This window comes from Hevea brasiliensis, chromosome 15, assembly GCF_030052815.1.
Source record: "Hevea brasiliensis isolate MT/VB/25A 57/8 chromosome 15, ASM3005281v1, whole genome shotgun sequence".
In the NCBI taxonomy this organism is placed as follows: domain Eukaryota; kingdom Viridiplantae; phylum Streptophyta; class Magnoliopsida; order Malpighiales; family Euphorbiaceae; genus Hevea; species Hevea brasiliensis.
Genome location: NC_079507.1, coordinates 46,347,636 through 46,365,906, shown reverse-complemented (window position 1 = coordinate 46,365,906; position 18,271 = coordinate 46,347,636). Strand labels below are relative to the sequence as shown.

Sequence of the window (18,271 nt, the reverse complement as noted above, 5' to 3'; positions counted from 1 at the left end):
TATTGGGATTAATTATTAAAAATGGATTTAATAGATGTTGACGCACTTTAAATTTATATGTTTCAGTTGGAAAGGAATCTTCGAAGGAAAAACGAAAATTGGAGTAAATTGAGTCAACAAAATAGGTTTGTGCACAACTAGTTTTCCATTTATAATGTTTTGCATATTTCCTTTGATTAAATGAGTTTATTTTCTTTATGTACTATATTTCTCAAGCATTGAACTTATTTCAACAATTATGAAAATGTGTTACATGATGAATGAGTTTAGTTTTGGGAAATGGTTAAATTATGACTTTATTGTTATTATGGATTGAAAAGAATTTTGCTTTAGAAAATTATGATTGGAATATGGTTACATGGGAAAGGGATAAAATATGTTTTGAATTCTGATGGGCATAAAAATTATTGGATATTGGAATTGACATTGAATTGAATTGTATTGTTAATTTTATGCTCACAAAAAGAATAATGGAATTTACAAGGTTATTTTATATCTCACTATAGATGCTTGACTTGGTTATTACCCGTCCCTCATTTGTTGAGAAGACACTGGAGTTAGCTTTGTTTTGATTACCATGGTACGTGCACATGCTTAGATCCTCCTCTTATCAGAGGTTAGATCTAAATTTAACTTGGTCCTTTTCGGAAGTAACTTGTGTGGATGAAATGTGCACGATGATTCGATCTTCCCAACCATAGGGAGTGAGAATCACTTCGAAGATGGCCCTTACGGATTAGTCTTGCATAGAGTTAGTGAGATTAAGAATGGTTTTTGGAAAATGAGCAATGGTGATTTTCAAAATGAGAATTGTATATAATTGATTTTAGTGAAATTTTCTCTTTATTTCCATAAATTGATGGAATTATTTTAAATGTTCAGTTATAATTGCTAAATTGAATTTCTTGATCAATGTCATTTAAATACTTGATTTGTATCATTGAAAATATTGACCTTGATTTGATGAATTTCAAGATGTCTAAATTCTTTGCTATAATTTTGTCAATGTATAGTGAATTATATTTTAAATTATTGTTGTGCACCATTGAGTTCACCGCTCAGCGATAGTTTTGTATGCTGTCGCAGGTGAAAAGAATATAGAGCAGCTAAATAAGATTCCTTGAAGACACATTGGGACTAGCTTCGGGTATATCACAGGTATACCCTAGTGTATTAGATTTTGATGTATTCATGTAATTATATGTATGTAATTTTATTTGAGCAGTTGTATAAAAACTCTTGTAAAATATTTTGGTATCTAATTAAATGTAAATTATTGTAATGTAAATTTGAGATTTTTATTTACCTGTATAGTTTTGTAATTTTAATTTTATTACCTTAATGAATGTAATATTCAAAATTCTTTCTGAGTTGGTAATGAATGAATTGTTTCATTTATGATGAGTTTGAGTTGAAAATTGAATTGAGTTGCTTGTATTGAATTGGGAGATGAAATTGAGTTCATTGGAGTTGTGGTTGAGAAAACATATTGGAAGTGTTTTTCTTTCAGGTTTTGAAGAACTGTTTTCTAAAAATAAAGATGGCACTCTGCTAAAATTTTGAAAAAATTTCATAACACCAGATTTTAATCGAGAATTTGATCTAAGACCAAAATTTCAATTAAAGGCTTTTTGATAAATATTCAACGTTCCCACCACTATAAAAATGATCGGAAATTGTTTTAAAAGCTTTTATAGTATATTTAATGGGTTACCGGTAGGCGAAGTACGGTAATTCGTTAGGTGTACTACGGGAGCATGTTATGCCTTATGAAGGGGTAAGGTGTGACAGAAACTCTCAAAGTAGGATCATTGAGGAGTAAATATAGACCTTAAGCGCCAAACCACTATAAATTGATGCATCTAATCTTTTATTTCCCTACTCTTTTTAAAATTCTGGCTTATTTGAATTTATTTCGGTTGCATCTGATTATTAAAGTTTTACTTTGTAATGTGATAGAACCATTTGGAAGTACCATAATTTTTTCCTTCTTAATAGTATGTTCTTCAAAATTAACTTAAGTAATGATTCGACATTATCTGGCAATGATGATGATGACATGGCCATAGTAGCAAGAAAATTGGAGGGCTCAAGTATGAAAAATTCATGAGAAAAGTATACTCCTATATTTTGAAGAAGCAAAGGAATCAAATGACATCTTTTGTTTTAAATGCAACAAACCCAAGAGTCCCAAATTTGAAGATGACAAAGAATTCAAGTGGGTTATAAGGGTGAAGAGCTAGCTACTTAGTTATTAGTCCTAAACTTTTAACAATGGTTAGGCTAAACCTAAGTAAGCTCAACTGATACCTCGGCCCATTCAATCACCTTTGCCCATTCAATTCAATTTAGTAATACATATCAAACTCAATTTCCCAAAGCACAAGGAGAAGTCAAAAGGGAGGCAAAGGGAAAAAGGCATTAGCAACATGGAATGACAACAATGACACCTCGTGTCTGAACATAAACTCTTCAATTAAATGAGTTTGGATTTTCAATCACAAGAAAAGATGTTCATGCGTGAAGAAAGAAATTGAAATCTGAACATTTTTCTTTAGACTTGACATTACAAGAAAACCAATTTTGCAAAACTCAAAGGGCTTTAATTGATGATTTGAAAAAGAAGTTGAATACATCCAGAATTATTTGTTAAGAACTTCAGGGAAACAACAAGTTTTCGAAGCAAATGACCTTAAAGAAGCTCTCGACGCCAGACTCTCAAATGAAAAAAATTGGTCCTTAATGTATTATAACTCCATTGGATTTATAAAAATAAAATAAAATAAATGAAAAAATAAATAAAATCTTATTTGATTATCATTATTATCTTTATTATAACTTAGAACAATCTTTTACATCTTTTCTGCAATTGTAAAATTAATTACAATTTTAACCTATAAATTTGATATACCATAACAATATATTTAAAAAAAGATAAATTATTATTTAATCTCTATACTTTAACAAAATTAATTATTTGATTTCTATATTTTGAAAAATATACTATTTAGTTCTTATATTTTATTTCTGTTAAACTGTTTAATCCCTTTGTCAATTTTTTCGTTAATCAATACTGATCAAACTACTGTTTAATCCCTCTACTTTAGTAAAACTAATTAGTCTCTATATTTTGAAAAAACATATTATTTAATCCCTGTAATTTGATTTCGTTAACTATTTAGTCCTATAATTATTTTTTATATCTAAACTACCATAACCTTCTCCCCCTTATTTCTCTCTTCTCAGCCTTTATTTCTCTTTATGTTTCTTCTTTTTCTTTATGCCTGCACCCTTCTCCCCCGCATTCTCTCTTTATTTCTATCTAGTGATAAAAACGATACAAACTGTCTGCACAAAAAAATTAATCAATTTTCTTAAATTTATAAATAATTCAAGAAAATTGTTTTCTAGTAGAAAAAACAGAAAAATAATATCCAAAGAATTAACAACTCAACTCAACTCAACTAAACTAAGCCTTTATCTAAAAAATTTAGGGTCGACTATATGAATTATTAACAACGTAAAAAAATATATAAATTTAAATTTAGTCTCCACATAGTAAAATTTATATTTTTATTCAATAATATATTTTTCAAAATATATAAACCAATTAAATAATTTTACTAAAATAAAAAGATTAAATATTATTATTTTTTAAAATATAGAGATTAACTAATTAGTTTCTTTAAAATAAAGAGACTAAATAACAATTTGAATAGCATGAATAATGAAAAATTGACAGAAAAACTAAATAGCTTAACAAAAATAAAATATATGAATTAAATAATATATTTTCAAAATATAAGGACCGAGTAATTAATTTCGTTAAAATACAGAAACTAAACAGTAATTTTCCCTTACAAAATATGTGATCCAATCGTATCATAAACCATTTTGACCAAACCTGGCACTTTTTCTTCATTAACTCTATAAATTCCAAGCACAAAAACTTGACACTATTTTTATTGCAGCAATCAAGATCCAAGCAAGATCATTTCATCTCCACAAGAATAATATATTGGAATCTGATGAATCCGAATGCAAACTTATCGCCCAAAACATAGAAAAAAATATTTTAAAATCTTATTTTTAACACAGATCCTGAAAATGGTGCAGCTGGGCAATCTCAACTTAAAATGATCGACACTGTCTATGAAAGAGCAATTTACAGCAGATTATGCAAAAGAACTGGTAATTATTTCTAATGGCGTGTAAAGCAGTTAAAATATGAAGACAACACTGTCATGAACCCTCGACTTCTGGTTCTGAGCCACGCATTCTGATATCCACATAAGATTCCTAATCTCCTGCTCCCTCAACCTCATGTATGCGAAGAAGACAGCATAATGGAACTGCAGTTCAGAAAAAGATATAGGCATTTCACCTTTGAGTATAGGGAAACCAAAGGCAGAATGAACTACAAAATGGCCCATATGCAGAGTTGACGCATTTTGCATAACTAGTTCAGACTCAAGGGTACTTTCTCTCTGAAGTGGTATTTATTTGTAAAGGAACATTCTATGTATAATATATAAATAATTAAAAAAAAAAGAAAATAAATTATGGTGGTAAGAGTCAACCAAGCATGCTATTCTACTCTTTTTGGTATGCATTGCTAGTGCTAAAGGAACCATAACCAAGAGATGAATCATTAGATTTACACATGAACATTATTAAGCCACTAATACAAACCTGTTGCTCAAAAGATAAGCATAGCCTTTTCACCTCCTCTTCATAAAATGCCTTATCAAGCAGCTGGCTCTCACCATAGGACAATCTAGAAAAGATAGACTGATAAGGAGGATATTTTTCCATCACACCACGAACCTGCAACAGAAACCAAACAGGAGACAAAGAACCAAAAACTATGTTACATTATAATAAATTAAAGGCCTAAAGACCAAAAATATCCAAACCTTTCAATGTTTTTTAAATCTGTCAATTTTAGCCTGATTTCAAAACCTAGTTTCCACTGTGTCCAGCCACTCACAAATGGTCATAGTTGGCATAAAAAAAAATAAAAAAAAAATTCATAATTCCATTTGCATTTCGGATTTACCCAGTTGTGGTTTCAAAACAGATCATCTGAATCACAACCAACAACAGAGACCATAACAGGGGGAGGAGATGAGAAAAATGTGAGAGAAGAATAACTGAACCAGAAGAGAAATATCTGTGTATTCTTAGGTTGGAATAAAGAGAATTATAAATATAGAAAGCTGAAATGGTAGGTTAAAAAGAAAAATGGGAAAAAAGAGAGAAGGGGTGACAGTGGAGGGAAAGGGAAAGAGAGAGAGATAGAGCGAGAGAGAGTAAACGTGGGGGGAGAAAGAGAGGGGGAAAATAAATATACTAAACAATTCTTTTTATGCTAATTAGTAATAGAATATTGTTTTCTACTTCAACTTTGACCAACTTTGACCCGACAAACACAACTGTAACTAAGTTTCGGATCATGCTAAAATTGAAAAAACTAAAAAGATAAGCAAAAGTATTTATTTTTTGGTCATTGGAAATGAATTAGAAAAGCAAAAATAATAATTAAAAAAAAATGAGCATCCTTGACAGCAAAACAAAGTTTTTTTCTATTTCACTACTTAAACACATAACAAACCTGATCTAAATCCTCACAGACAGCTAGTTCTTCATGCCCATAGGGGTAACTGTTCAACACAAGGACACCATTGTCAGAGAGAGATTCGAAAACAGCACAGCAGAATAATAATAATAAAAAAAATAAAATAAAATAAAATAAACAATTATCAGCATATAACTTACAGTAAGCCAAAATTAGAGTATAATTTTCTTCTATCATCCCTGGTAAGCTCTGTGCCAATGCTAAACAAAGTGATCCACAACAAAATCAGAAGAACAAAAAATTGAACAATCATTATAATTCAAAGAAAGAAATTGCGAATCAAAATTTTATGTGTCAGTGCTTCCTTTTTTCCCCCCATCAAAAGAGGAGCCCGTATGCATAAAACTAGAAGCATGAATAATACCTATTTATTGTAATATTGACAGCTCTTCTATCAGCCTCAAAGGCAAGGAGATCAGACATTATCTCGGCTGTGGCACCCCCAAGTTTCTGCTTAAAGATCACATAAACACTTATAAGAAAAGATAAAATTTACATATGGATATACAGAAACTTCATTCTCATCAACATATGATGCCATCCTCACCTGACAAAACCTGTAAAAGTCTTCAAGATATGCCTTGTAAAGAGTATTCCTCATAATTTCAATATTCATGTCATCCAAATCCTAGAAATACAAGAAATTGAATAAAATGAGATCCAAGAAACAAATCATAAGTCTTTTTGCAAGAATAAACAATTTGTTCTACAAGTGTCTGCCATAGTTGCTGATGAGAAGGAATTACATTACCCATACATGCATGCACCATGACATACACATATATGCTAATTACAAATTCATTTATTGTGATGTTAACTTGAAGGAGTAGCAAAAGATATTCAATTATTTGAAAATTTAAAAAATATATATTTTGTCAATGGCTATTAGTAATGCATTTATCATCATCTCATCAAAACTACAAGGTTGTACAGTTCCTTCCCAACAAATGGTTAATCAAATCAGTGTCAAAGCTCTGGTCATCTGTTACACCACAACACACACTCATACAGATCCAACAAAAAGAGATACCAAATATTCAAGTGTGCACATGCATGAGAAGAAAATTAAAAGTTATACAAACAGCAATGGCATATACCTCAGATGTGATGCACTCTGAGAAGTATGGAGCCAATGGTGTGTCCACAAGCACCAATCTATAAAGTTCTCGCATATTCTGAGCAACAGCAAGGGTGGCAATGCTGAGGAAGAAAAACATATAAAAAATTAAGGCTTCACACACCATCAAAATTCATACAAAAAAAAGCACAAAATGTTTGAAGGACAAAACCTGTCAAACATGCCTAAAGGGTGGCATTTCTCTAGTAGCTCCTGAACATCCCTCTCATGCAAGGTTCCAGTGACTATCAAGACAACATTGTCAATCATGTGGCCATATCTGATCAAACAACAGAACGATTACTCTTTTTTTTTTGTCCGATTATCTTTAGAACCACAAGAGACCATGAAATCCACATAACCATGCAATGCTTAGAATGCCCTGCATTTAGAATGCCCTGCATTGGATTGAGCAAGAGGAACCCCCAAGTCCCGCCAGTAAAATAATTGCCAATTAGACTAGGTTAGGAGTCCAAACAAGAATATGCAAATTTGGCTTGGACAGAACTTGGACCAACCAAACTCTATGGATGTGCAACGGTCGATTTGGTTTCGAATTGAATTAAAGAGACCAACAATCAAACCAAAATAATTTTATTCAGTTTGGTAGGTCAATTAGTTCTTCTTCCACCATCTATTTCACCAAAGTAACCCAGATTTTCATCTCCTTCAACAAACATCAAAAACCCAACTTAAGTCAAACATCAAACCCACAATCGTAACATTTAAATAAACAATTTCACCATGATTTAAATCCATACTCACAAGAATAATAATAACATTTCACAATCAAATGGTAAAAAGAAAAAAAAAAGTTGCAATAATTCTATTAGTGCACTTCAATCACTACAATGCGTTAAAAAAAAAAAATAAATCACAACATTATACACAGAGAGAACGAGGCCCTGGCTGCTGCCGATGACAACAGAAGGAAGAGACTCCCAAAGGGTAGGCAATATCGCCACCATAGTCGTCTAGGATAGCACATGCTCTCTGTTCTGTTGTTGACAAGGCCAATCAAGCTCTCCATGGCAGCCATCTTATAAACAAGAAAATAAATTGAGGTGAAGGCAACATTTTGGTCTCTGTGGGGTGAAGGTAACATTTTGGGAAATCTAGGACGTGATGCAAGAGAAGCTAGGGTTTTCTCAAGTTGAATTGGTGATTTAGGGAAGTGAAGGCCTGAAGGTAGAAGAGAAATGGAGAAAGAGAGCGAATAGAAGAGGGAGGGCAGTAGCGAGAGGAGAAAATAATGCATGCAAAAGCCAAAAGGGGCATTAAGGTTAGGGATTTTACGGGGAAAATCTGAAGCCAAAAGGGTCATGACCTCATGGGTGGACATAAAATGGCAGCCTCATAAATATTAAGTGACAAAACTATGTATGAATAAATTTTATTGATTCAGTCATTTCAGTCTTTTTGATCCTAACAACCAAACCAAATCTATTTAAAAAAAAAAATGAACCAATTGGACCCCAAAAAAAAAAAAAAAACTAAACTGAATTAGAACAAATTTTTTTCAGTCTTTTGATTACAAACATTTTCTGCTTAGCCCTACCCGATTCTACCTTTAAAAGAATACATATATGCTTATATGAAAATTTCACTACTGTTAAACTTCACATGATATAAAGAGTAACATGAGTAGATCAAACCGAGAATGTAATGAAACTACACAACCAATGCATGGGCCACATTTATCAATTATTCTTAGAAGAAAGGAAGAAAGGAAGTCTAAATCGCAAGAAGTTTTGAACCCAAGGTTTTGGAATGAACTGAGTTGGTGGTTATTGTCCTCTGACTGAGTCTGCTATTGAATTCTAACGGTAAGTCTACTCCTCAACCCTTTATCCTACCCTTCCCTTCCCCGCGCCCATCCCCTCAAGTTTATCAAAACTTTTTAAAAAATGCAGATTAGTTTGAATTCCTTAGAAACTAAAATATTGAATATATATGGCTAGTGTATTGAATTTTCTGCAAGATAATATAATTTTCAAGGAACTTTAGCAATATAAAACATTTTTTTCCAGCAAAAGCAAAGTCCACATACGTGCAATACTCTAGGAAGGTGGATAAGGGCTCCGTTGCTTGACATAACATGTGCTTGTACTCATCAACAAGTTTAAGGGTGCATTTTTCCACAATTGTAGTGGTATGCAATGGAGAAGGCTCTGCAAACATTCATGAAAATCAGAAAGTATAATTAGAAGGTTAGAATTCAAATTATAAAGTCACCTATGTGCTAACGATAATAGAATAGTGAGTACATAACATAGCAGTAACAGACATGCATGCACATGAACCAAAGGAAAAAAAAGAGAGAGAGATTTTGACCAGTGGTCAACCAACCCAGCAAAACGATGATAAGTGCTCAACAAAATAAAGCATTTTCATCAACTCCTGTGATCACTAGGTGAAGGAAGAAAACTGATGTCAATAAGTGAGAATTCAATAAGATTTGATTGAACCATAAACATGTCCTAACAAATGCCATTGCCATATTCATGATAATAAACTCAACTCAACTCAACTAAGCCTTTATCCCAAAAATTTAGGGTCAGTTATATGGATTCTCTTTCTCCACTCTAAACGATTTTAGGTTAAGTCCTCGGAAATGTGTAATGCTTCCAAGTCATATTGTACTACTCTCATCAAAGTCAGTTTAGGTCTACACCTATTTTTCTTTCTATCCTCTAACCTAATGTACTCTACTTGTCTAACTGGAGCCTCTGTATGTCTACGCTTCACATGACCAAACCACCTCAATCTCTCTTCTCTCAACTTATCCTCAATTGACATAACTCCTACCTTTTCTCTAATACTCTCATTACAGACTTTATCTAGTCTAGTATGGCCACTCATCCACCTTAACATTCTCATATCCGCAACTCTTATCTTAAACACATAGGACTCATTTAGTGCCCAACACTCATTAACATATAATATGGCCATCGTAAGGCTGCACGGTAAAATTTTTCTTTCAACTTATTGGAAATTTTGCGATCACATAAAACTCCCGTGGCACGTCTCCACTTCAACCATCCGGCTTTAATCCAATGACTAACATCCTCCTCATATCCCCTATCTACTTGAAGGATTGAGCTGAGATATTTAAAGTGATTACTTTGGGGCAGTACTACTCCATCCAAACTAACTCATTCCCTATCACCAGTTCAGCCTTCACAAAATTTGCAATGCATGTATTCTGTTTTCGTTCTACTTAACTTAAAGCCCTTTGACTCTAGATTGCTTCTCCAAAGCTCTAACTTTTTATTGACTCTTCGTGTCTCATCTATCAGAACTATATCATCCGCAAACGTCAAGCACCAAGGGATACTCTCTTGTATATGTTTCGTGAATTCATCCTTCTATACAAAGAATAAAATTTAAAGTAATGATATTTACTAAATTCTCAACAAGCAGCCTAAAATAGTTAATTGCAATATCAACAAAGATGGTGACGATACCATAATGATGATGGGAAAAGTCCCACATTAGCAATATCCTCTAAATCATTTATTAAGCATGTACTACTTGCATAGTTATTAAAGGCGCACCTCAGGCTCAAGGCGCACCAAGCTCGAACCCTAGCGCCTTATGCGCCTAGGTGTGCACCTTTGTTCCAGGCATAAGGTTTTAGAAAGGCATGTCTTCTTCGTTTCCATTTTTAGTAAGCACTTTCATTGACAAAAAAGACTACCACTTAAACTCAAACCAGCAAACCCAATTCAAGATATATGCCAAAAGAAAAAAAGAAAAGCATCACATTCATTTGATTTTTTAAATTTTTTAAATTTTTTACTTTTGCACCTCGCCTCACTCAGGCGCGCGCTTGCGCTTTGCATTTGCACCTTGCACCTAGGCTCCACGGCTCCTTGGCGCCTTAGTGCACCTTGAGCCTTTAATAACTATGACTACTTGTGAAAATCCATTTTTCATAGTCTCTTTCTTTTCTTTATTTAAACCCAATTTCACCTTCAAGAGCCTAAGCATGTCTCCTATTTTTGAAAGAAATTTTCAATGAATAGTAGAGCTTATTTTCATTCCTTTGATATTTCTCCATCACTGCTCACACATTACAAGTGCTCAAGAAATTCTCAGCAAAAGTGCCTAATACAGTACATGCCTTCACAGTGAGATATCAGTGTCTGGACATAGAAACCAACCATTGTTATCTCAGGCACACCCTTGGCACAAGGCTCACCAGGCACAGCCCCAGGCGCCCTGGGACAGGCAAGGTGCACCACCTCACAGAGACGCACCAAGGGGCACTGAGGCGTGCCTAAATGAGTCAAGGCGCTAGATATATAAGCTAGGATTTTTTTTTTTTTCAAACTTGTCCAGACCAGCAGCCAGCAAAAAGGAAAAAAAAGAAGAGAAGAAGAAGAAGAAGAAAAAGAAGAGGGAAGAGAGAGATCAAACAAACCTGGTATGTATATTTTAATTTTACTGTTTTCTTATTGTTTTCTTCTTCTTCTTCTTCTCCTCTCTCTCGCTCCTCTGCTCTCTTTCCCTGTTTCCTGTGCTGCATTTTTTTCTTCCTACTTTTTTTTTTTTTGCTGCCAATGCCATGCTCTCTCTCTCCCTTTCCTGTGCTGTATTTTCTTTTTCTCCTTCTTTATCTTTTTGGGGCTGCCATGCTCTCTCTCTCTCTCTCTCTCACTTTCTCTTTCCTGCACTGTTCCTGCACTGCACTTTCTTCTTCTGCATCTCTTTTTTTTTTGGGAGGGTCTCCCATGCTCTCTCTCTCTTTCCTACACTATTCCTGCACTGCACTTTCTTGTTCTGCATCTTTTTTTTTAGCTGCCAATGCCATGCTCTCCTTGTTTCTGCACTGTTCTAGCAGCTGCAATTTTCCAATTTTTCCTTTTCTTTGCCATGTTCTCTTCTTACCCTATAATGTTTTTCTTTTTCTTTTCTTTTTAGTATAAATTTGTGATTTTGACATATTATTTATTGTGAATATGTGAAAATATGTTGAGACTTGACTACTTGAGATGCTATTATGCTAATTCAATTACTCTTATTAGCTTTTAGTATTATTATTGGATTAAAAATATTTTATTACTTTATTTCTTATTGCTAATTGCTATTAGATCTTATTATAGATTATTAGAAATATTGTAATTGAGTTTGTGTTATCATAAATTATTCATTTTTATTATTATAATTTGATTATGGCACTATAAATTGGCATGTATATTATTGTTATGGAAAGTCAATCATTATATTATTTCTGTGTATATTCTGTATTCTGTATTCCTATTTAGGATTTCTTATTTAGGATTTCTTCCTAATTAGTATAACACAATTATAGGAATCATTTGTATATAAATACCCATGTACAGATTAATTGAAATATATGAGAATTATCTCTTTCTACATGGTATCAGAGCAGATCATCTATCTAGGGTGATTATTTGTTCTCACCACCCAGCTCAGGAGAGACCTTGGCCGCCAACCGGCCGTTTCGTCTCCGATCAACATTGCCAGCGTCGCCTCAATCCCCTCATTCCACCACTGTGTGCTGTTGCCTGATCCAGTACACCATTAAAGGACTTCTGAGGTTTAGCTCTCAGATCTTATTTTGATATTTGCTTGATTTGTGATTTTGGATTATTTTGTTGCTGTCAGCACTTTGGATTAGCGTTTCGGTTAGTTTTCTTTGTCTCAACAAATGGCAGACAATAAGAATGTTATTTCTGATGTGATTCCGATGATGACTAAGATCACGGAACACAAACTTAATGGTTCGAATTATCTGGAGTGGAGTAAGACTGTTAGGGTCTATTTGCGTAGCATTGATAAGGATGATCACCTTACTAAAGATCCACCTCACGATGATACACAACAAACTTGGCTAAGGGAGGATGCTCGGTTGTTTTGCGGCTTGAACTCGATTCACGGTGAGGTAATTAGTTTAATTAATCACCGTGAATTTGTTAAGGAATTGATGGATTACTTAGATTTTACGTATTCGTAAAGGGAATATCTCCCGTATTTATGATGTTTGTAAGGCATTCTCTGCGTCTTTGAGAAAGAGAATAATTCTCTAAAGTATTTTTTTATGGATTTTAATCGTGTTTATGTGGAACTTAATGTATTGTTTCCTTTTAGTTACGATGTGAAAGTTCAATGAGCCCAACGGAGCAACTGGTGTTATGAGTTTTCTTGCGAGCCTTCCTTGAGTATGAGGCGCTAAATCTCGCATTCTTTCGATTCTGAGATTTCCTCTTTGCATGAAACATTCACACGGGTCCTTCGTGCAGAGTACCCAATCTTCACGACGCCGGTAGTGCTCTTATTAGCCGTAATCCAAATGGACAACAGGTAATAGAAGAGGAAGTAGAGGAGGAATTACAGCAAAGTAATCAGCGTAATGGAGAGGCTAGTTCTAATCGGGACTCAAGAGGAGTCATTTGTTATTATTGTCATGAGCACAGCCATACAAAATATAATTGTCGCAACTTCAGAGGAAAAATCAGCGATCACATATGGCAAATATGGCGTGAGAGGATTCTCTGATATCTTCCTCCGAGAAAGCTGTTTGGTATCCGCAGAGGATTTTGCAGTTTTCCCGATGTCGAGCATCTCTAAAGCCTACGGTTCCCTATCATCTGCGATCATTGAGTCGTAAATCCACTACATGCCTTGTGTCTTCCTCATCCAAATGGGTTATTGATTACGGTGCAACAGATCACATGACAGTAATTCTAGTCTTCTATCTACTTTTCGTCTAATCCCACTTCCTCTCATACTTTGTTGATGGTTCTACTTCTTGTGTCATGGGTTGCAGCTGCGAATCAGACTTCACAATTTCTCTGTCATCTGTTTTGTGTCTACCAAATTTCTCTTTTAATCTACTTTCTGTTAGTAAACTTACTCGTACCTTAAATTATTCTATTTCTTTTTTTTTCTGATCAGTGTTTGTTTCAGGATCTTACGACGAAGCAAATTATTGTTAGAGGACGTGAGTCAGGTGGTCTCTACATTCTGGAAAATCATGTACCGCGATCGCTTGTTTGCTCCAGTACCTTAACACCTCTTGAAGCTCATTGTAGATTGGGTCATCCTTCTTTGTCTACCATGAAGAAGTTGTGTCCTCGATTTGATCTTTATCGATACTAGAATGTGAGTCGTGTCAGTTTGCAAAACATCATCGTTTGCCTTCTGTGTCTAGAGTCAATAAACGGGCTTCATCCCCTTTTGAGTTAGTTCATTCTGATGTTTGGGGTCCTTGTTCTGTTACTTCTAAAACTGGATTTCGTTATTTTGTTACTTTTGTTGATGATTACTCTCGTGTTACCTGGTTATATTTGATGAAGAATCGTTCTGAGTTGTTTTCTATCTTTTATGCCTTTTGTAATAAAATCAAAACTCAATTTAATATTTCTGTGCGCATATTAAGAAGTGACAATGCTAAAGAATATTTTTCAGCACAATTTCAGTCTTATATGACGCAAAATGGCATTCTTCATCAGTCTTCCTGTGTGGATACCCCATCCCAAAATGGCGTGGCCGAAAGAAAAAATCGGCATCTTCTTGAGGTAACTCGTGCTCTTCTTTTTCAGATGAAAGTTCCTAAACACTTTTGGGCGGATGCAGTTTCTACGGCATGTTTTTTGATCAATCGTATGCCTTTTTCTGTCCTTAATGGGGATATTCCTTATACTGCTTTGTTCCCTACAAAATCTTTGTTCCCTGTTGAACCCTGTATTTTTGGTTGTACTTGTTTTGTACGTGATGTTCGTCCGCAGGTTACTAAATTGGATCCAAAGTCTCTCAAATGTGTCTTCCTTGGGTACTCCCGGATCCAAAAAGGGTACCGTTGTTTCTCTCCTACTCTTAATCGTTATCTTGTTTCTGCAGATGTCACACTTTTTGAGTCCACTCCATTTTTTTCTCAATCATCTGTGTATGAGAGTCAGGGGGAGAAAGATGATATCTTAATATATACTGTCCAACCAATGTCTAGTCCTCTCTCACAGCCTATTTCTTCCGTCTCTAGACCTACTCGGCCTCCCGTTGTTCATGTTTATTCCAGAGATTGGAGATTCTGACTCGGATCCTCCACGGCTACTTCGTTGGGAGATCCTGTACCTCATACTGATCATGATTCTGATCTAGACTTACCCATTGCTCTTCGTAAAGGTAAACGTTCATGTACTTACCCTATCTCTTCTTTTGTTTCTTATAAGCAATTTTCTTCTTGTTCTCGGTGTTTTGTTACTTCTTTAGACTCTATTCCCATCCCTAATACTGTTGGTGAGGCCTTTGTCTCATCTGGTGGTGTCTTTGCTATGAAAGAGGAAATGGAGGCTTTAGATGCTAATGGTACATGGGAAGCTGTTGCCTTTACTTGGTAAGAAAGCTATTGGTTGCAAATGGGTATTTCTGATGAGGTAAATCCTGATGGTTCTGTGGCTAGATTAAAAGCACGCCTTGTAACAAAAGGATATGCTCAGACATATGGGGTTGATTACTCTGACACTTTTTCTCCTGTAGCTAAACTTACTTCTGTTCGCTTATTTATCTCTTTAGCAGCTACATATGATTGGCCCATGCACCAATTGGATATCAAGAATGCCTTCCTTCATGGTGATCTTCAGGAGGAGGTGTATATGGAGCAACCACCTGGGTTTGTTGCTCAGGGGGAGTTGGGTAAAGTTTGTAGGCTTCGGAAGTCTCTTTATGACTTGAAACAAAGTCCTAGGGCCTGGTTTGGGAGATTCAGTGAAGCAGTATAGGAATTTGGTATGCAAAAGAGTAAGTGTGATCCCTCAGTATTTTATAAGCAATCTAAGGCTGGTCTAATTCTCCAGGTAGTCTATGTGGATGACATTATCATCACTGGGAGTGACTCTGCAGGTATTTCATCTCTTAAAACGTTCCTCCAAACTCAGTTTCAGACCAAAGACTTGGGATTATTAAAGTATTTTTTGGGTATTGAAGTTATGAGAAGTAAGAAGGGTATTTTCTTGTCTCAAAGAAAATATGTCCTTGATCTATTGTCAGATACATGAAAATTAGGTTCTAAGACTTGTATTGGACCTATTACTCCAAATTTACAAGCTGTTGTGAGGGGATAGTGAGTTGTTTGAAGATCCAGAGAGATACAGAGATTGGTAGGAAAATTGAACTACCTTCTGTCACTCGTCCGACATTGCTTATGCCGTTAGTGTGGTAAGTCGGTTTATGTCTTCCCCAACCGTTGCTCATTGGGAAGCCTTGGGACAATCTTGTGCTATTTGAAGGAGCTCCAGAAGAGGTTTGTTATATGGTAATCATGGGCATTTAAATGTTGAATGTTTTTGGATGCCGAATTTGGATCTAAGATTGATAGGAGGTCAACTCTTGGATATTGCGTTTTGTTGGAGGAAATTTGGTGTCTTGGAAAAGCAAGAAGCGAGTGTAGTTTCTCGATCTAGTCTTTGAATCCGAATCTGAGCCATGGCACAATCAGTATGTGAGGTAATGTGGATATTTCAATTACTAGATGAGACAGGTTTTAAGACCCCCCTGCCTGCGAAATTGTGGTGTGATAATCAAGCTGCTCTCCATATTGCTTCTAATCCAATATTTCATGAGCGGACCAAACATATTGAGATTGATTGTCACTTTGTTCGTGAAAAGATTCAACAATGATCATCTCGACAGACATATCAAAGCGGAGAGCGGTTAGGAGATATTTTCACAAAAGCTCAATGGAGCTAGGATTGACTACATTTGTAACAAGTTGGGCATGATTAACATCTATGCTCCAACTTGAGGGGAGTGTTATGGAAAGTCAATCATTATATTATTTACGTGTATATTACGTATTACGTATTCCTATTTAGGATTTCTTATTTAGGATTTCTTCCTAATTAGTATAACACAATTATAGGAATCAATTGTATATAAATACCCATGTACAGATTAATTGAAATATATGAGAATTATCTCTTTCTACCATTATTATTGGCTTGTTGTTACTTGTTAAATTATTAATTCTCTTATCTTTTTATTTTATTAGTGTTTTTAACTTTTAGTAGTTTATTTTTACCTCTTTTGGATTATAAACTTATTATTACTTGCATATTTATTAGTTATTATTATATAGTCTTATGTTACTTGAAGTGTGATAGCATAATTATAATTTTTTTAATTTTTAATATATTTTTTTATTTTTATGCCCTGACTCACTCGGGCGAATGCCTTGCGCACAGGCTCCAAGACACTTTGGCACCTACACTCCAAGACACCTTGGCGCCTTTGTGCGCCTTGAGCCTTTGATAACTATGAAACCAACCAACAGCATCTACTTAAATCTCTCCTAAACCCTTTACAGGAAAAAGGCTATAACATACTAAAAACCTGATCATGTACCAGATTCTCAATATTGTCTGATGAATTCATGTAAAGAATTCCCGAAAGGAAGCGCTTGATAGTTATCAGAAGAAATCCAGAACTAACTCTCATTTCACTGATCTCACTTTGCATATTATCAAAATCAAAAAATATCAGGCACAAAATAATTTTAAATAAATAATAGTGGAAGTGTGAAACAATCTGCCACAACAGTAGGGCGGTAAATCAACAACACAATGCCAGATCAAAAGTGAGCACAAATCCAACTGAAATTCATTTAGTATACGCATAATTCACATTCCCAAGATACATAGTATTACATTTCAATAAAGCTCCTATTGCATCAAATCACCTAATACATCCAACAGCTATAAGATCCAAACTCTTCACTATATTTCCAATTATCAAATGTTATTTTCCTATCCAATTACCCTCAATTATCCCAGATATTGAAAAGAAACAAGATCAATCATGTAAGAGAAATACGCACCGTTTTGAAGGTAGGGACCGTACTCGGTAGCAGTGAGGTGCATCTTAATATCATCAAGGGTTTCACACTGGCATAGATTGTTATAATCGGCGGCGGTGAGAAGGCCTGATCTGTGTCCCCTGACGATCGCCTCCAGGTAGCCACCGTGAATGTTGAAAGTTAGAGCCTCGAAACCGTACATTTTCAACACACAGAATTAAGGGATCGGAAGAGGCAGATCAACGAGAATTTCGAATGTGAAGAAGAAGAAGAAGAAGAACCACCGGAGGCTCCTCTTCGAGAAGTCCCAAACGTCGATAGAGTCTGAGCTTGTACCGTTGCGAAGGAAGAGAACTGATTGGTGGTGTTTGGGTAATTGCGATCGCGTTACCGTCGGTCACACGCACTTTTCTGATTTGATCTGTTTCACAATTTTTTTTTTTTTTTACTTCATTTCCAAATTAGCCCTTTCAGAAAATCCCCATTCCCTATTGCCCTATAGAAATTAGAAAAATACAAATTTTGCCATTTTGTTTTAGATATTAAATTTTTTATTATTACTGCTTTTCATTTTATAAAAGTTATAGTTTTAAATAACAAATTATATTTTTAATTATATATATATTTATATATATATATATATATAATTAATAAATGGAATAGCATGAAATGGTTAAAATTATCTCTTTTAAGAGTG

General features: G+C 34.7%; 1 protein-coding gene across 1 annotated transcript; it reads right to left on the bottom strand.

Annotated features, from left to right (window-relative positions):
• Nucleotides 1–3,994: 3,994 nt before the first annotated feature.
• LOC110652329 (V-type proton ATPase subunit d2) lies at nucleotides 3,995–18,013 on the bottom strand. The gene is made up of 10 exons (XM_021807892.2): nucleotides 17,596–18,013; nucleotides 8,806–8,926; nucleotides 6,928–7,035; nucleotides 6,736–6,838; nucleotides 6,186–6,266; nucleotides 6,003–6,088; nucleotides 5,779–5,838; nucleotides 5,615–5,663; nucleotides 4,693–4,827; nucleotides 3,995–4,352 (listed from the first exon to the last, which is right to left on the bottom strand). The coding sequence occupies exons 1-10, from the start codon at nucleotides 17,774–17,776 to the stop codon at nucleotides 4,221–4,223; spliced, it is 1,056 nt and encodes a 351-aa protein (XP_021663584.2). The 5' UTR covers nucleotides 17,777–18,013; the 3' UTR covers nucleotides 3,995–4,220.
• Between the last annotated feature and the right edge of the window lie 258 nt (nucleotides 18,014–18,271).